General features: G+C 55.8%; 3 protein-coding genes across 3 annotated transcripts; 2 read left to right on the plus strand and 1 right to left on the minus strand.

The window, feature by feature from the left end:
* Positions 1-139: 139 nt before the first annotated feature.
* Positions 140-2,170, plus strand: MONBRDRAFT_12483 (uncharacterized protein; the record flags this gene model as incomplete). Its single annotated transcript, XM_001750334.1, has 4 exons — positions 140-307; positions 465-962; positions 1,603-1,633; positions 1,911-2,170. 4 exons carry the CDS (start codon positions 140-142, stop codon positions 2,168-2,170), a joined length of 957 nt encoding a protein of 318 aa, XP_001750386.1.
* Positions 2,171-2,955: 785 nt separating this feature from the next.
* MBCDH20 (uncharacterized protein) lies at positions 2,956-15,204 on the minus strand (the record flags this gene model as incomplete). The annotated part of the gene is made up of 5 exons (XM_001750370.1): positions 2,956-5,412; positions 5,597-7,812; positions 7,913-13,154; positions 13,207-13,313; positions 15,008-15,204. The coding sequence occupies 5 exons, from the start codon at positions 15,202-15,204 to the stop codon at positions 3,125-3,127; spliced, it is 10,050 nt and encodes a 3,349-aa protein (XP_001750422.1). The 3' UTR covers positions 2,956-3,124.
* Positions 15,205-15,328: 124 nt separating this feature from the next.
* On the plus strand, positions 15,329-15,745 carry MONBRDRAFT_29883 (uncharacterized protein; the record flags this gene model as incomplete). The annotated part of the gene is made up of 1 exon (XM_001750335.1): positions 15,329-15,745. One exon carries the CDS (start codon positions 15,329-15,331, stop codon positions 15,743-15,745), a length of 417 nt encoding a protein of 138 aa, XP_001750387.1.
* Positions 15,746-17,514: the final 1,769 nt, after the last annotated feature.

A 17,514-nucleotide genomic window follows, 5' to 3' on the forward strand; every position in this document is an offset into this window, starting at 1 on the left:
TCGTGTGGTGTCGTGCGATCCGGTGAGTGGCGCGCTTCGACGTTGGAACTCACGTGCCGTGCGCGCGCTCTCGTTCTGCTGACTCACGACGCCTGGGGTTCCTTTTGCTCCGGCTGGTCCTTGAAATTTGGCAGTAGAGATGGCACGAGCAAGCCTGCTGTGGCTTCTGGTGGTCGGGGTCACCGTCGTCGCTGCCACTGGTGAACCAGGCATCACCACGAACGATGGAGCCATGATCATTGAGGCCGATGCCGTGACCGTCACCACTCCCAATGGCGACTACACCATTGGTCATGCCGATGCTCAGGTTCCACTTTCCTCCCATCCGCCTCCCCCACCCCCATTCCAGCCTCCTCTCCTTCTTAATTTGTATTCCTGAAGAAGAACAAAATGCCCTTGTTCCCTTTCCGATCCCCCAAATACTGCCCGATTCCTTCCTCACCTTTTGTGCGACTGGTCCACAGGCCGAAGCGGCTCACGAACGCATCGATGCCGTCAACGCTTCGCTGAAACGGGCCGAGCAAGTCGCCGAGGAAAGCAACCTTCGGCTAGAGGCCACTAGGGCCGACCTTCAAAAGGTCAACGCCTCCGCTCTTGCCAATTCAGCCGTCAATGGCCAATTGGCCAGTTCCGTTGATGCCCTCAACGCCTCCCTAGAAGCCCTGGTGCACTCCGCCGGCACGACCAGCCAGGCTCTGTCCGATCGTCTTGACGCTGTCAACGCGTCGCTAAAGCGGGCCGAGGAGACCGCCGAGGAACGCAACCTTCGGCTCGAGGCCATCATGGCCGACCTTCAAGAGGTCAACGCCTCCTCCCTTGCCAATTCAGCCGTCAATGGCCAGCTGGCCAGTTCCGTTGATGCCCTCAACACCTCGCTGGAAGCCCTTGTCCACTCCGCTGCCATGACCAATCAGACCCTGTCCAATCGCCTCGATGCCGTCAACGCAGATATTCACGCCCTTGTTCGTTCCTGCTTTTTTTTTTTTTTTTTTTTTTTTGCCTTCTCCCTCGGTCCCTCCCGACTTGTTGCACGTTGAACTTTGAATGTCGCTCTCTCCGGAGCTCACGCCCATTCCTCCTCCTTTCCTCAACTTTCCTATGCCCGCTAGAATGCCACCACCGATCGCATGGCCCAATGTGCGCGCAGCGACGGCATGTGCGTTGCCCGCCAAGCTGCTCGCTGCTGCTCCCCACGCTCCACAAATTTCCGTCTTTGACAGAGACCTGCCCAGCCTCATCCATGCCGTGTTGTCATCGCAGCTACAACGCCGATACAGACGACTGCGTTATCTTGAAGCGCAGAGAGGCTGATGCGAGCACCGCCCCATTCACGCGCCATCGGTGCCAAGTCCCGGAATGGAATGAAATCACACAAACAGGCACCATGTCGTACACATTTACACCCTATGACTGTGGAGGGGTTTTGCCCATGGGTGATTGCGATGGCATGATGAAGCGCAACAAACATTGCGGCTCGGACGAGGATTTCCGAATTAATCTGTGTGTTTTCGCGCCTCGCCCCATTTGCTTGCCACCTGACTCCCCCGTCCTCCTTGTCGGGCTGATCAACTGCCTGCCTGACCCGCCTTCCCCCTGCCACAGACCAACGCCGACAGCAGGTCCATCGATGGTAGTAAGTCACGGATCCGCCTCCGACCCCTAGTTCCTGGTATCAAGCAACTTTACCTTTGCCAACATTTTCCTCGCCTTTCTCATGATCATTGCTTTCCGTTTTCCACAAAACCTCGTGCGCACAGTGGTGGGTGGGCTCGGCTTGCGGTGCACCATCGATTGAAGGTATGGCAAAGCAGATGCTTGCGCATGGTTCACAACGCAAACTATTGCGTCCCCTGGTCATCGCTCCCTCCTCCTAACTCGCCGTGTCTGACCCTTTCTCCTCTGGAACCCAGTCATCTTCTATTGCTACAACAACGTACCAGCGCCAGCAACGGCCTACGGCGTGGCCAATCGTCTCGAGAACGAGTACTTTACACGCACGCTTTGTCATGTCCCAGCTGGCTACGACTCTTCAAGTGACACCCATGACTACACTTTCACCGCAAGCGATTGCCGCGGCGTCTACCCGACCGGCGACTGTGACGGCTTTTTGGTCAGAGCAAGTCAATCTGGCTCAGATCAAGACTTTCAAGTATGGTACCGCGCCCGATAGCTTGCCCTGCATCATGCTCAAACCCTCAATAATGTTTCCAAATTAGGTCTTTACTCCCGCCACCTCAGGCAACAATCAACCCAGAGTCTCTTGGTACACAGGTGGCTCATCATCTAACCCGCCCGACGTTTCGGCACTCTACTATTGCTACAAGAAGTCGCCCCCGTGGGAGCGTGTAAACTGCAGGGTCACCAACCTTCCACGCACGGAGTCATCAAACAGCAAATCCTGTAAGAGCAACGCCTTGTCTCTACATTTATGTTAACTTTTGCTAGCTCGGAATCTCAAGCCTGAACACGACATCTGGCCGACCTTAGACACGTTTACAGCCGCTGACTGTGGTGGCAGTCTACCCCAGGGCACCAACTGTGATTCTTTCTTGGTGGAAGCAGCTCAGGTACGGTTCATTCAAGTTGGAACGAGTGCAGACAGTGTGTCATGTGCCTATTGTACTCACTTTTTTTTTTCTGCGGATAGAATGGTCCCGATGAGGATTGGGGAGTCGCTGGCCCCGAAGACGGTGTGGCCCCCACTCTCACCTGGTACAATACATTACACAACTACGCCCTCTCGGCTTCAGTCAATGTGTACTGCTATGACAATCTAGTTGCTTGAGGGCACTGTTCCACCCTGCAAGCAGCTGTGCAGACCCCTTTTGATTTCAAAGCAGAGCAACCCGCCCCAGTCGGTTGACCAAGACTTAGTTATATTTCCCCTTGATGGTGTGGCCCTGTCGATGGCTATTTTCAATTTACAAGTTGAGAGAGCTGGATTGGTATGCAAGGCACAATTTTGCGTAAATTTCCGCGTTAAACAAAAGAATTTGCTCATGCATGTGAAGAGGAAGCACAACACAATCGGGTACAAGTATGTACATGAATCCATTTGGAGGTCCGTCGCTAGCGTTGCAAAGGAGTCACAATGTGGTGCGCCAAGCGGCTTTTCCGTGGCGTTTTAAATGTATGAGGAGTTTGCATCGTCATCCTCGGCTACGTCCAAACCAGCTGTAGCGTAGGTGGGGTTTGCATAGCTTGTGTGTTTGCTCGCTTGCGGTTTCTCCAACACTGTGTGGGCACTCGCGCGACGATGGCGAATGTACACGACTACAATCACCACAAGAACCACAATGACGATGACAACTCCAACAGCAATGCCTACGCTACTGCCGCCTCCACCACCCCCACTCTGATCGGCGCCGGCACCACCAGCCTTTGTTGATGATGGATTGGGGAACAAAGTTGAGTCAGGCTGCTGAATTGTACCATCACGCAGAGTTGTCATCGAGTTGATCGTGCTTGAAGCAGATGGCGAAACGCTTGATCCGTCACTCGATGTGGTTGTTGGATTTGAGGTGGTCGAGGTTGCATTACTAGCAATTTCCACCGGGTCGGGCGCCAGCTGGGCCTCGTAATCAAAGACTCGCGGCGAGAGATTGTTGTCCGAGTCCACCACATACAGTGTACTCGTGGTCACGCCGGCATCGTTGCGGCGACGCCGCTGAAAGTGATCCGTCACATGAATAACCCAGAAGCTCGAGACGGGCAAATCGACACGTGTTCCATCAACGCTGCGCGACACGCGGGTGGCCTTGAATCGACCCGGCAGCACAACCTGGGTCAAGCGGGGGCCCGTGACAAGGGTCTGTGATGCAAAGGTACCCACGCGCGACGAGGCGTTAAAAACCATCTCCACCTCGCCCGTGGGATTGGCCAATGGGATGACGGAACGTGGCTCCCAGCTGTGAATGAGGCAAAACAGACCACTGATGCTCGGCGAGCGGACCACAAAATCAAAGCCGCTGCTGACCGCAGCCATGTGCAACAGTTTGTACGCGCTCACAGACTCGACGAGAGCCAGCTCGGGCTTGCCAAGCACGTTGCTGTACTTCATGTCAACCTCGAATTTGGTAAAGCGACCCTGAAGTGTGGTCATGACCTCCCATGCCACGACCTTGCTAGTATCGGGCGCCAAACTGCCCACGTCCACGTCCTCGAGTTGCGGCGGGGTGACAGGCACACCATTCAAGCTTGTGCTCTGAAGCTCAAACCCGACAAGTAAGCCTTTTTCATTCTCCGTGATCTGAGGCTGCTGGGAGGACACCGATAGTCCTATAGCGGTGCCGTTGCCGTGGTTGTGCACCACAACGGCCAAGGTCGCCGGCTGGGCTGCTTCCTTCACGTCAGTGAAAGGATCGTCAGAGACAACGTACTCCTGCAAAAAGTAATGCACCGTCATCCGAGGATCAGGCTGCACCACGATCGTGTCAGGAAAAAGTTCCACCTCGACCCGAATGCCATTAATCGTGTAATACAACATCCCACCGACGTAATACTCCTCCATGGAGGGCGAGGGCGCAGCCAGCCGATTGGGAATCATCAGCCACGTGGCAGTGCCTACGCCAGTGCTTGGCAAGTCTGCCCCTTGCCCAGCCATGGGTTGCAAATCACCCAGGTAGCTGACGTTGCCAATCTCAAAGACGTGCAGTGCCACAGCACCGGTGGCAACATGCGTGATCACAAACTGCACGCTAATGTTCGTCAAAGGTTCAGCATCTTCATTGGAAATTTGAAGGCGAGCTTCAAACGCCGAGCGGGTCAGAACCAGCTCCTGCTCAATCATGATGGTGACCTTGGCACAGACGCCAGCTTTACGCGCCGCCGCGTCTCGCGCCACTCGAAACGACTCGACCGCGCCGTGATATGCGCTTAGAATATCAGGGTACCCCAGCATGCGCGCCGATGATGAGTCGCTTCGCAACTGCTCAAACCGATGTTCAATCTCCGTGAGATTGAAAAGCGACTCCTCTGCAATGTCAAGACTCCCAGCAATCCAGGCAGCTGCGGTAGCGTTGTACTTCTCATACCATGCGCGCGCCTTGCTAGCATTCACATCAGCTGGCAGGGCCGTCATCAGGCTTTGAAGCTCGCTTTCAGACACAAGAGCCCCCATGTCTCCACTCTCTGCCAAGGCAGGCATAAAGTGTGTCGCTTGAAATGATGGGTCGTAGCTGAAGGCCAATGTGTCGTTGCCGGCGCCAAAGACGGCATGCAGGAAGAGCGCGTAGTTCTCCAACCACTGAGCAGCCTGGTAAGCTGTCTCAGCCGCAAGATCTTCGTCCGCATCTCGACGCACCACCTCCCAAAATGATGGCGTCATGTCACGACGCCGACGCAAGCCTCCAGCACTGATTGTTGAGCCAATGGTTGCCATGCAAATGGCTCCAGCAAAAGCAGCCTCCGCCACTACATGCGATGCAGCACCTGATGGTTAGCTAAAATATGCAATCAATGTCCCACCCTCTTTCTTGCCCAAAAGCCCTTGGTAAACGGCCGGCACAATTCCCCGCCCTCAAATTTCCTCTTTTTGCATGCTCTCCCCTGTCTCCAATATCTCTCTACTTAACTTTGTGGCAGCGAGTTGACTTACAACGACCATAGGGGCCGGTACAACCAAGGACAATATTGCCGGCGCATTGAATAATGCCAAGAGCGTTGGCATCACAGAATGGAACGTTGAGAAGAGCACCCGGGCAGCCACCAATGAGGCAGTCAATCAAGGCACGTGGGATGCGCTTGGCCATGTCCTTGGCATTTTGGCACTTTAAACTCAGCGCCGCAGCCGCTGCAGATCCGAGGCATGTATTGCCCATACAGTTGGCCACAACGTCGCCCATTGAGCAAAAGTCGCCACAGCCGCCCCCAATCGTATTACCTACACCAGTGACCCGGCCGCCGCCGTTCCCAGCGGTACGAGCCACGGATCGAGCTCCTCCACAAAAGCTTGGGCGAACGCTGCCGACTCTGCCCTGCCGAAGCTCGATGGTCGTGCCTCGAGTTTCCGTGCCACGACATTGAAAGGAGTAAGTGAAGAGGCCAGCTCTTCCACCACAGATGAATCGGTCCTCTTCACCGGGGCCACCTGAGCCACCGCCGCCCCCGTCGTTCCCTCCGTTGTCACCGCCATTGTCACCGCCATTATTTCCCCCGTTACCGCCAGGCCCGTCGTCATCGTTGCTGCCACCACCACCATTGCCGTCGTCGTCATCAGAGGGATTGGAGATGGTGGTATTGTCATCATCATCGTAGAGGCCGTTGTCGCCATCTGCGAAGCTAGCCACTCGGTCATCGCTTTCATCGTCATCGTTGTCAGCTCGTCGCATGCGGGCCGTGCTGGCGTTGCCATCTGATACAATCACCTCGTAGGAGTAGATGATGGTGGTCTGCGCTGGTAGGCGATTCACGGGCTCGTAGAGGGGTATAAGCTGCACGTTTGGATGCACGCTTGGCAAGGATAGGCGAGGCTCGTCGGCTGCAATCAGACCGTGGTTGGTAATGATAAAGTCAATCTGCTCAATGTCTCCATATGCCAAGCGGTCCACGTCCACGAAAATGGGGTCGATGGTCACCACAGGCACGGGAACGCGCGTCTCAAAGACGGCTTCAAGCGTGAAGCTATACTCGTCGTCAATCTGAGTCGGGCTGACTGACCAGATGTAGCTGACGGTCTTGCGAGCTAAAAACAAAGGTGTCAACCCCAAATTGTCGTTGACACGAATCACAGCAGAGTCAACGTCATGACCCAAGGCTTGCGCGCTGACTTGATACGTGCCCTCGGGCACATTGCGAAATATGACGGTGCCATTGGGACCGGTCGTCAGCACTCGACTGAAGGCTCGACTTTGCCCCACCAGGCGCACCACTGCATCTGACACGTTTGGCGCACCTTCTGCAAAAAATGTATACTCATCCTCCACGACGATGGCGACGTCAAAGGTCGCAGTGCTGGCTACCACGTAGTCGATCTGTACTTGAACAGAGTTCAGGAATGTGCTTGTGGCGGCGGATCGCACGACCACGGTGGCCGTGTCGCGTTGGAGGGTGGCATCCGCCTGCGGCGTGAACACCAGACCAATTTGCAGACTCGTATTTGCCGCGAGGCTGGGGATGGTGGCCGTCGTGGTGGAGAGCAGCGAGTGGCCTTCGGGCAATACCACCACTAGTGGGGGCGTGCTCGTACTTCCGACGTTTCGAAGAGTGACGACGCGGCTCGTTGACACATTTCTCACGGCTGTGACAGCCATATAAGTCGTCGATATTTCAAGCTGGGCGCGGGGCGGGGTAAAGGTCACCACCACCGTTACTGGAACAAACACACCATACTTGGCCTCAGTGACCCGCACACCCAGCACGAGGGTGCCTGCAAAGGTTGGCGCCGACGAAACATGCAAACTCAAGTCGGTAAAAGACCCAGCCATTAAAGATTCCTCATGTACGGAAGCGGTGAGACGTATGCCTTGAGGGATGCTGGCACCGTACAAACCCGCTAGGGCTACGTGAAGCTGATCAATGGCCACAGAAGAAGGATTTGTGATGCGTGCCAAAAACAGTGAGCCATTGAAGCCGGAATCGAGTGACAATTGCACGGCTGACAGCGAGCTTTCCAAGCCTGCCACCTCAACCACAGTCGAGTCCTCTGGCGATGTGGCATTGGGATGCGAAACGCCAAGGGAATAAGCCCCGATGTTGGACAAGCTGAGCTGCACGGAAAAGTGACCGGTCGAGTTTGTCTTTGCCGTTAAAACGGAGGCTTGTGAAACGCTTCGACGGCGACGACGCACTGCAGGACCGCTTAGTTGCTGCACCCTAGATATGGAAAAGGCATTGTGACCGTCAAGGAGTCGTTAGCGCGCTGCGTGGGAAAGAAGTCTGAAGAGACCCTGGCATCACATCTGTGTTCACTTACCAGATTCGAACGCCAAGGTCATTTAGACTACCCAGGGACACTCTAGGATGAGTTTTGGACACCACCCCCGCTAACACAATTTGGACTGGTGCTCCCCGAATACCCGCACCCCCCGTCGACAAAATGCTCGTCGTGTAGGGAAACGGTACCTCCACATCCCAGGCTGCAACACCGGCTGCAAAAGAGTTGCGCGCCTGCACCAGAAACTCGTGCGGCTCCGAAGCACTCGTGGCAACTGGCCAGACAACTGTATTCCCGTCAATAAAGGCGCCGTTTGGGCCGTCCATCAAGACCCAGTGGATCTCTCCGTTTCCGGCTTGCAGTTCCAAACGCTGGGAGAAACGATCGCCGGGCAACAAAGTGCCCGAAGGTATGGGTCGAATCACGGGGCGCACATACTCCTGAGCACACCGATCTCCAAAGTACTGCAGCCGGCAGTAGCACTCGCCAAAGACGCAGTAGGCCCGCGATGGAGGGCAGTCCGTTTGAGGACAATCTCCAACGTAGGTAAAAGCCAGACCCGTAGCAGGGCCAACAAAGGTTTCTCCGCCGTCAAAGGACACTCGCACTTGAACTGAGGCCGGTTCTTGCCGGGGTGTCTGGCAAGCAACGTGCTCATCGTCGAGAACGGCGGCTGTGCTTGTCAGCGTGCCAAACTTACACACAACTTGACTGCGCTCGGCCGGCATGTTGTGTACCATCAGCACCACTCTGGTGCCACCGTAATCTAGGCCGACTGGAGGTGAGAGGCTAGCAACCCATGGCAAGGGCAAGCAGTCCTCCCCATAATGACGATCGACGCATTCGTCGCAAGCAGCTCCCGCAAATGTGTTGTTTACACACACACAGCTGCCGCCTTCTCCACAGACGCCACGCGCTGAGCAAGGAACGCAGGGTTTGCAAGTAGAGCCGCCGTAGCCCGCAGCACAGCTTGAGCAAGCGTCGCCGGTAAACCCCAAAGCACACTCGATCACCACGGCAAGAAGACCAGTCACATTGCGAGCAGGAGACCCCGAGTCCGCCACAGCAACCTCCAGGACAAAGCCCTCGGGGTGGGTGGCCTTGCTGAGGGCGCACAACAGACTGAGCTGTCCCGTCGTCTCGTCCAGACTGAAACAGCCCGAGGGATCGTCGACGAGGATATATTGAAGACCAAACCCATCTCCTGTGTCAGGATCAGTGGCCTCCAGCCAGCGATGGGAGCCGACTTCATGCTCACGAACCACGAGAACGGCCATGGACGCTGAGCTGAAGACAGGTGCATGGTCATTGACAACAGCGAGGTCGCACGGCAAGCAGCCGCAAGCTCCGGGGTAGTACAACAGATTTGTTCCATCCAGGAATTGACTGTAACTGTTCTCTCCTTGCACCGTAACTTGGAAACTGCAACTGTATTGGGTCGTCTTGTAAATTTCCAGCAATAACGGTGCAGGCACTTGTCCTGCGAGGTACACGCTGGCACTCCATCCAGAGGAAATTGGAAGTACGAGCTGTCCGGCCACGCGCAAAAGACCCTCCATGGAGTTGGTGACCAAGTCAAACCGATACCAACCGTCATGGGGCGGTGTGAAGAATGCTTCGTAGCGCACCCCAAAGTAGTCACTGGGGACACCAGAATAAGGTGCCTCCGAGCCAAAGTTTGATTCAAGGTGCAGAATGCGGTCGGTTGCAACTAGAGTGCTAAAGGTACGATCGGTATAGTACCGCACAATGGCGCCTGTGACAACGGTTTCACTCTCGATGGCGTCACACGACGGCAGTGGCTCGTTGCACAGGGCACCAGACCAGCCCGGCTCGCACATGCAGACCCCATCAGCTTGACAGCACCCATGCACACACCCACCACACGTAATGTCGTGACCCAGTTGCCAGTTGGCGGGCTGCCAAAAGCGGGAGGCGTTGGCCGCAGCTGCTTCGGTGTCAAAGGGACCGGCCACCTCCCAAGCAAAAGCAGCCACCGATGTTGTGTGAGAAACGTTGATATGAAATGGAGCCCATCGGCTCGCAGTTGTGGCATCAAGGCGAACGGGCCCCACAGAGCCTGCATCCCCGAGTTGCCAGGTGCACGTCACCTGCGACTCAGTGCAGCGGGCGCGGTACCATCCCGCACCAGGAAACAAAAGCAACCCACGAAGCTGCACAGCAAAACCATCAGCGCCGATTGACGGCCACGGCGAATGGTCCCACTCGGCGGCCGTCGTTGCGAGCAACCCGCTTGCTGTGGGCGCATGCATGGATACATCATCAAAGTATGTCACACGCACGCCAGCACGTATACCGGCTCTGTGTGCGCAGCTGGCGTATTGACAAGCGTTGCCAGAGGCATTGACTGAACAGCTACAGCCGTGTGCGCCACATGTGCCGCCCGCGCCGCACGTGCTATCTCCAGGGCAGGCTGCAGCGGAGCAGTGAAAGTCCGTAAACGTTGTGAGAGAGGCATTGTGGCTTGGGTTGCCGCTATTACTGCTGCTGACATTGCTCGCTGTGGCAGCGTTGGCATCACACTGACACTGGCCGTTGATACACACGCCTTCACCACCACACTCGTCGTACGCCGACCCAAAGGCAGGATGAAAACAGTTGTCATGAAAGAGACAATCGTCCGCTCGGCATCGAAGCTCCGCGCAAGTGTCGCCGGTGAAGCCACGACGGCAGCTGCAAAGGCCATTGAGACAGGTGCCTTGGCTGCTCCATGTACAATTCAAAGGGCAACTGCACATGTTGTTGTCGCTCCGTGAAAAAAGCGCAGAGGAGGGCACCAGATGCTCCATGAAGCCAGGCCCCTCCCAGTAGAGGCGGGCTGCAGCTGTGAACGTCTCTTCTTGAATGTCAAAACGGATTTGGTAATACCGATCCTGAGCAAGATGGATGGCTTGGGACCAGCCGGTCGTCCAGTCGATGAGCCTGACGTTTCCGACAAACAGGCGGGCCACAACGCCACTTGTCCAAACACGAAAGGTGTACCAGCCCGATTGTGGTGGTTTCACCAGTCCAGACCACACGGCAGTAAAGTAGTCGGCAGGAACGGAGGGCCCTGGACTATCATAGCCGTAATCAAAATTGATGGTGGCTGCACGACCCACCTCAGCAGGATAAGCAGAGGTGACAGCATCTTCCAAGATGCCATCAAATGCGCGAAACTGAAGGCCGGGGCTCAAGGTTTGATCAAATGTCGACCCAGAACAGGACGCTTCGGCTAACTCACATTGAGGCCCAGTATAACCGGGCTCGCATGCACACGTCTCCGGTGCCACGCAACACCCGCGCCCCCCGCAGCCCCCCGTACACACAACCTCATGCAACAGCGCATGCGACGGTACTCCCACAAACAGCGACTCGTCCGCGCCCTGCGCCACCGCAGCGCTCTCATACGGACCCTGCCACTCAAACACCGCCGTCGTGCCGTAGCTCGTATGCTGCCACTCCAGCTTCACGCGCACCGACTCGCCGCCCACAAGCAAAAGCCCGTTGCCAGAGTCCGCATAAGCGCTCTGGTTCAGATACATGCCGCAGGCCCCATTGGTACACCGCAGCCGAAACCGATACCAGCCCGTCGTCGTTGGCCGCACAAACCCCACAAACGTCGCGCTAAAGTCGTCCACAGACACGTCCGGACTCGGCCCGCCGTTGCCCAGGTCAAACGCCACCTCCGGCACCGCCAGCCCTATCCGCCGCTCATCAAACGCATATCCCTCATAGTACGTCGCATACAAGCCCGGCACAATCGCCCGCTCGTTCCCACACACGCTCAGCTCGCACGCCTCGCCCATGTATCCGGCCTCGCACACGCACTGCCCGTCGCTGCCACAGCTTCCATGTCCCGAGCACCCCTCGTCCGTGGCACAGCCCGTCCGCGTGCATTGGCTCAGATCCACAAACCCGTCATAGCATTCACACAGTCCTGCCACACAGCGGCCCTGTCCGTTGCACTCGGCGTCCTGGCTACCGTAGGCTGGGTCGTGGCACGCATCTGTAAAACGGCACTCATCCGATCGGCACCGAAAGTGCTCACACGAGGCACCAATATACAAGGCTGGGCAGACACAAGCGCCGTTGACGTTTATACCAGCATGATTACAGTCGATAAAGTCGGGGTAGCCACACCAAGTTCCACTTGTAGGGGCCAGTAGCTGATCTGACGAGATGGCATGAAGGGTAGCGTTGTCTGGGCTTGTCCACAATACTTGAAGACTGGTGGGAGCAGTACGGCTGGAGCTGAAGCCAATGTGAATGTTGTAACGTCGGTTACCCGTCAGGAAAACTGATCGCGGGCTCGACTCGGCGCTGGTGGCTGGCAAGATGACGGGATGCGGCCCAATGACGAGAGAGGCACGGCCACCTGAGGGAGTGATTTGAAACGTATACCAACCCGTGGTGTCAATCTGGATTTGGCCGTAGAGGACGGCAGACCATCCACTGCTCGCTCCGGCGGGAGCAGCACTGAAGGAAAAGGCAGCTTCTTGATTCGTCAGGTTGGCAATGGCGGGTGCATTACCACTGGCAGGGGAGAACACGGCCATGTTCAAGCCTGCTGGGGTATAAGGTAGCTGGGGAAAAGCATCACCACAGTTTTGCTGGTCGATGGCGAGGTTACAGTTTGGACCTGTGTAACCGTCAGGACAAACGCAGCGTTGATCGGCTTCACAGCAACCAAGATTATTGCAGCCGTTGGGGCACGCTACGCGGTGTTCCAGGTTTGTAGCTGGGATCGGAACGAGTTCAGCCGACAGGGCGGCGGCTGACGAGGGGTGTGGACCCGACCAATCAAGGTACCAATTGGCCTGGTAGCTGGCGTGTTGAAGTTCGGCCTTGAGACGCAAGGGTTGTCCCGCGACCAGAAAAATGGGGTCTGTGGTGGAGGTGACAAGGGTGCCATTGAGAAAGAGGTGGCAGTTGCCGTTGCGAGTGCGACATTGAAAGCGCGCAAAGCCGTCCTGATGCGCGCGAAGAAAGCCAGCCGCGACCACGCCAAAGTTGTTGGCGGGGGCCGGTTCTGGGCTGTCGTATCCCCACTCGAAGGCGATTTGAGGCCAAGTGGCAAAGGCTATTGGGGTCAGCAGATTGTAGTCGCTGAAGAGTTGCACGCTCAACCCAGGGCGTTGGGCTTCGAGCGGGTGGCAAGATGGAAAGGCGCATGTGGGACCCGAGTAACCAACATCGCATTGGCACAAGCCGGTGCTGACTGAGCAGGATCCATGGTCGCCGCAGACGTTGGCGCTATCTTCCCGGGTACAGTTGAGACCTAAGGATGAGTGGTTATTTTTCATGAGTCGAAGCGTCGTGTTGCTCGGTACCTGAGATTCCAAAGTTTGTATCAAAGCAGCTTGCAAAGGGCTTCTGCACGAGAGCGTGTCGTAAGCAAAAGAGTGGGCAATTGTCCTTGACAAACCTTGGACAGCAACTGAAGAGAGAAGCAATGAAAGCAAGCCCGTGGCCAGCCAGGTGTTGTGGCTCGCGGCTCTTTGCCAGGACCTGGCACACGGCCTAGCTCGGCGTGGGCATGGCATGCTGACCGTGCCAGCGCGCCCTCGGCCCCTTTTGAACGTGTTCCGGCGTTTTGCGGTACTATGGAGAATTGAGAACGAGCGGTGAGGTTCAGGCTAAAGACGTACGCGCACGCAGATGGTCCAAGTCCAGCATCAAGGCGTGTGTGCCCATGTGCGCGGACACCAAGGGCGAGGTTTGATTCGAACAGCAGCAGCGGACCAATGCCTTTCTGGCGGTACAAGAGGTGGGGGTTACGGCTCACCTGACGGAAGGAGGGGTCAGAAAAGCATTAAACTGGCAAATAGCGTCGAAGAATGGGGAGAGAAAAAAGGTTTTGTGTTCCGTTGGTGCGATGGCGCACGGGTCGACCGGATCTACATTGAAGTGGCAAGCAGCAGGTGCTCGTTAGGGGGAAGAATCGAAAAAAAAAAGGGGGGAACGGGCGGGACATAGCACAGAGTGTAGAGAGGAGCAGAGAAAGAAGACATCAAAGACACGAGTGTGCAGAGAGAGAAGAAAGAGAAGAGAGGAAGGCGGGGCCGGGGTATGGAGAGGAAGATCTGAGACTGGACGGGCCAGGCGCTGGCCGCGCAGGCAGATAAGAAACATCCAAGATCGAGAGAGAGACTGAGAAGGATTATGAGGCTGAGCCCTTGACCGCGACCGTGGCCGAGAGGAAACGAGCGCGCACAAACGGAGAGAAAGGCAAACACGACACACACCCGGGGGCACACACACACACACACACACACAGAGGGCACACAGACCGACCGGCGCCCAAGATCAATCCGCCCCAAAGACCAAGATCAAGACGAAGACCGAGCGACACACACACACACACACACACACACACACACAGAGCGACCGAGCGACCGAGCGATCACACACACACACACACACACACACACACACACACACACACGAATACGATGTGGCAGCAGAGAGGACAAAAACCGCAAACCATTGAAAAAAAAATGACATTGTGATGGAATTTCAGAGGTTTGGGTGGAGATGATGTTATGCAGCGTTGTAAAGTCAAGGTATAAGCAGAGAGTAGTGAGGGTGAGAGATATGAGCGGTGTGAGAACAAAAAGTATGAAGAGATGGGATGAGATTTTGATCAGATTGAGAGATGAGAGATAGAACCGTCAAAAGGGTAACACATTTAGCTCTAGAATCAAACATGTGTTAGAGACTGATAAGAACAGAGAGAAAATCCAGAGATGTGATGCGGGATGGGGAAGCGCAAGCGAAATCCGAGAGTCAGCCGACGATTAACAGAAGAGAGAGAGAGAGAGAGAGAGGGCGCGGGCGCGGAGGGCAAAAGGGAATTGAGGTCATGTCTTCAGGACACTGAACTCGACAGCCATAGGATCGGAAGAGGCAACCGGGGTTGTCGATCAGCCGCGCTCAGGAACAAATGATGGGGATTCAAGAACAATCCCATGCCGAGGCACTGGCAACCGACTCTGGCCGACAAATGGCAGCCTGGGCACCAGCCTCACATCAACGACCAGTCTTGACTCACCACTCCCAGAGTCCAAAAACATGAAAAATGAAACGGCATCCACCACCGTCCGCCCGTACCAAAGCGACACACACACACACCAATACGAGCCTTGCCCGCGAATAGGACCCGCGGCTCGTTTTGCATGAGATGACGCTGGTGGGACGCTGACCGCGTCGTCGTCGGTGTCCCCCTTGTGGTTTCCAAGGACGACCATGATGCTGACGCGCCAGACCTGTGTGGGTCGCTCGTGCTCGTGCTCGCTGCACTCGACTCTCTGCACTGCTCTGGCCGTCATCATGCGCAATCAGAAGGAATCATCAACTTTCCCCCCCCAAACCAGCATCAACCCACCCCTTAACAATGCGCTTCAACGCCTTGGCCCTGCTTAAGAGCCCACGGTCAAATGGACCGACCACCTGATGGCTCGGCGCTGGCTGCCATTCACAGGGATTCAGGGCGTCAACCAACAAGGGGCCAAGGGAGGTCCAAGGCGTTCAACGGACCGGACCGTTCAGGTGCCAGCCAGTCCAAGCCCCATAGGCACAGTCCTCTTTTCTTTTTATCCCCTAAACCTCCCAGAGGTCGTGGATTGCTCGTATCGTCAGCACTTTGAGATGTCTCTCAAATTCTCTCTCTCTCTCAAATTCTCTCTCAAACTCTCAAACTCTCTAACTCTCACACACACTCTCTCCTCTCTCTCTCAAACTCTCTCTCAAAAACTCTCTCAAGCTCTCTCTCTCTACATCTCTGTCTCTCACTCAAATCTCTCTCTCTCAAACTTTCGCTCTCAACCTTCTCTCTCTGTTTTCTTTCTATTTCCTCCGCTTGTTCTCTGATAACAGCTTCAGAACAACGTTGTCCCGCATACAACGGCCCTCCATCCCTCTGAAAACGCCCTCCAGAACCTTATACCACTCTGCACAGGTAACTAGAAACAAAGTGTGCCAAGTGTCATACATAAGCACTAAAAAGTGTCCATGGTGCAAAGACGTGATTCTGCACGGTGTGACAACAAGTGACCCTCCTCACCCATGGCTTTGTGTTGTTAATTTCTCGGTTTATGTATATCTGACAATGTATTAAGCTTATATTGTGTTGGAAACGTAATCCATTTTGTGTAGGTATATCTGTACTTTATGAAGCCGCTGAGGTCCTGTTCTTGCAGAAAGAGTGAAGTGTGCGCACGCCCTTGCTCGACTCAAAGGCCTCTGTGCCCCTTCCCCTCGACCCTCTCGACGCTTTCTCTTGACCCTCGACGCTCTCGACGCTCTCGACGCTCTCGACGCTCTCTCTTGACTCTCTCTCGGCTCTCTCTCGACTTCCTCGACTCCCTCGACTTTTTCCTCTCTCTCGCTGCATCTCACTCTCTCTACACACACATATCACGCCTCTTTCCAAACTTGAACCGTCGCACCTCTCTCTGCACCTGCTTCTGTTTTTCTGCCAAACTCCCTCCAACTCGCTTCGTCTCAGTCACACTCTCTGGATTATCTTCCTGCGCAGCCACTTCTGAATTGTCAGACAGTTTCATCATCTCCAGATGTTGTTGAAATCGCCCGTGTATCACCATCACACGCCACCAGCCACTTTACCACACGCTTGATCAGTCTTTTCCACACCCGTACACTATACCTTCACACATAAGTACCAATATCAATCTTGTACATCATTCGATGTTATCACACGTATATACGGCTTTTCCACACGCTAGTACACTCTTCCCACACCTATACACCCTAATTTCCACACACACACACACCCCTAGCTTCTGGTTCACAGCACGCGGCGCAGCGCGCGCCGTTGAGCCATTTTCCTGCACCGTCAGCCCCCGAGTACTAGATAGATAGCTAGCTAGCCAGCTGTCCAGCGCTCAACTCGTTTGGACCAGAGCCCCTTGGATCTCCAATCACGCCATACGCGTGCCTCCCTCCTCCTTCTTCCTCATCTTTTGAACGAGCCTTGACGCTTCCCAGCTCAAAGCAGAGCAGCAGCTGGCTGCGCCGTCACCTTCAATTCACCCCTCCTCCCCCTCGTCCCCGTCTTGTCTGGACCACCGCGCGCGCTTGGTCAACGAGCGGGTTTCTATGCTTCTTGCACCACTCTAATTCCTGCTCAAGTCTTGGCCCTTCAGCCGACCCACCAGTGAGGCCTGGTCCCGCCGAGCCTCGAGTCCTTCTTCACCGCCACCATGCGTGGGCTGGAAACTTGCGACCGTAGCGGCGACGAGTCCGTCTTTCTCGTCGTCATGGGCACCATGGTTCTCTTTCTGCAAGCCGGTACACACATATATGCACACACAAGTCTCCCGTCTTGGCTTTCAAAGCTCTCGTCTCTGCGCATCACCCGGGCCAACGGCCAACGCCTCACCACCCACCCTTTCGGCTTGCTCCGCCTCTAGGTTTTGCCATGCTCGAAGCCGGATCCGTCTCCCATCACAGTACGTTGTCTTGAAAGTCATTATCTGCCCTCAAAAAGCCACCTCAGCCATCTCACTTGCCCCTGGCCTGCCCAGACGTCACCTCGGTGTTGACCAAACAAGTCTGGGATGTCATCCTTGGTGCCCTGGTAAGCCCAGCTTCGGCGGCAGCCCCCCTCCCCCCCCCCC

The sequence above is a fragment of the Monosiga brevicollis genome, genomic scaffold (genome assembly GCF_000002865.3).
Source record: "Monosiga brevicollis MX1 MONBRscaffold_40 genomic scaffold, whole genome shotgun sequence".
NCBI lineage: Eukaryota > Choanoflagellata > Craspedida > Salpingoecidae > Monosiga > Monosiga brevicollis.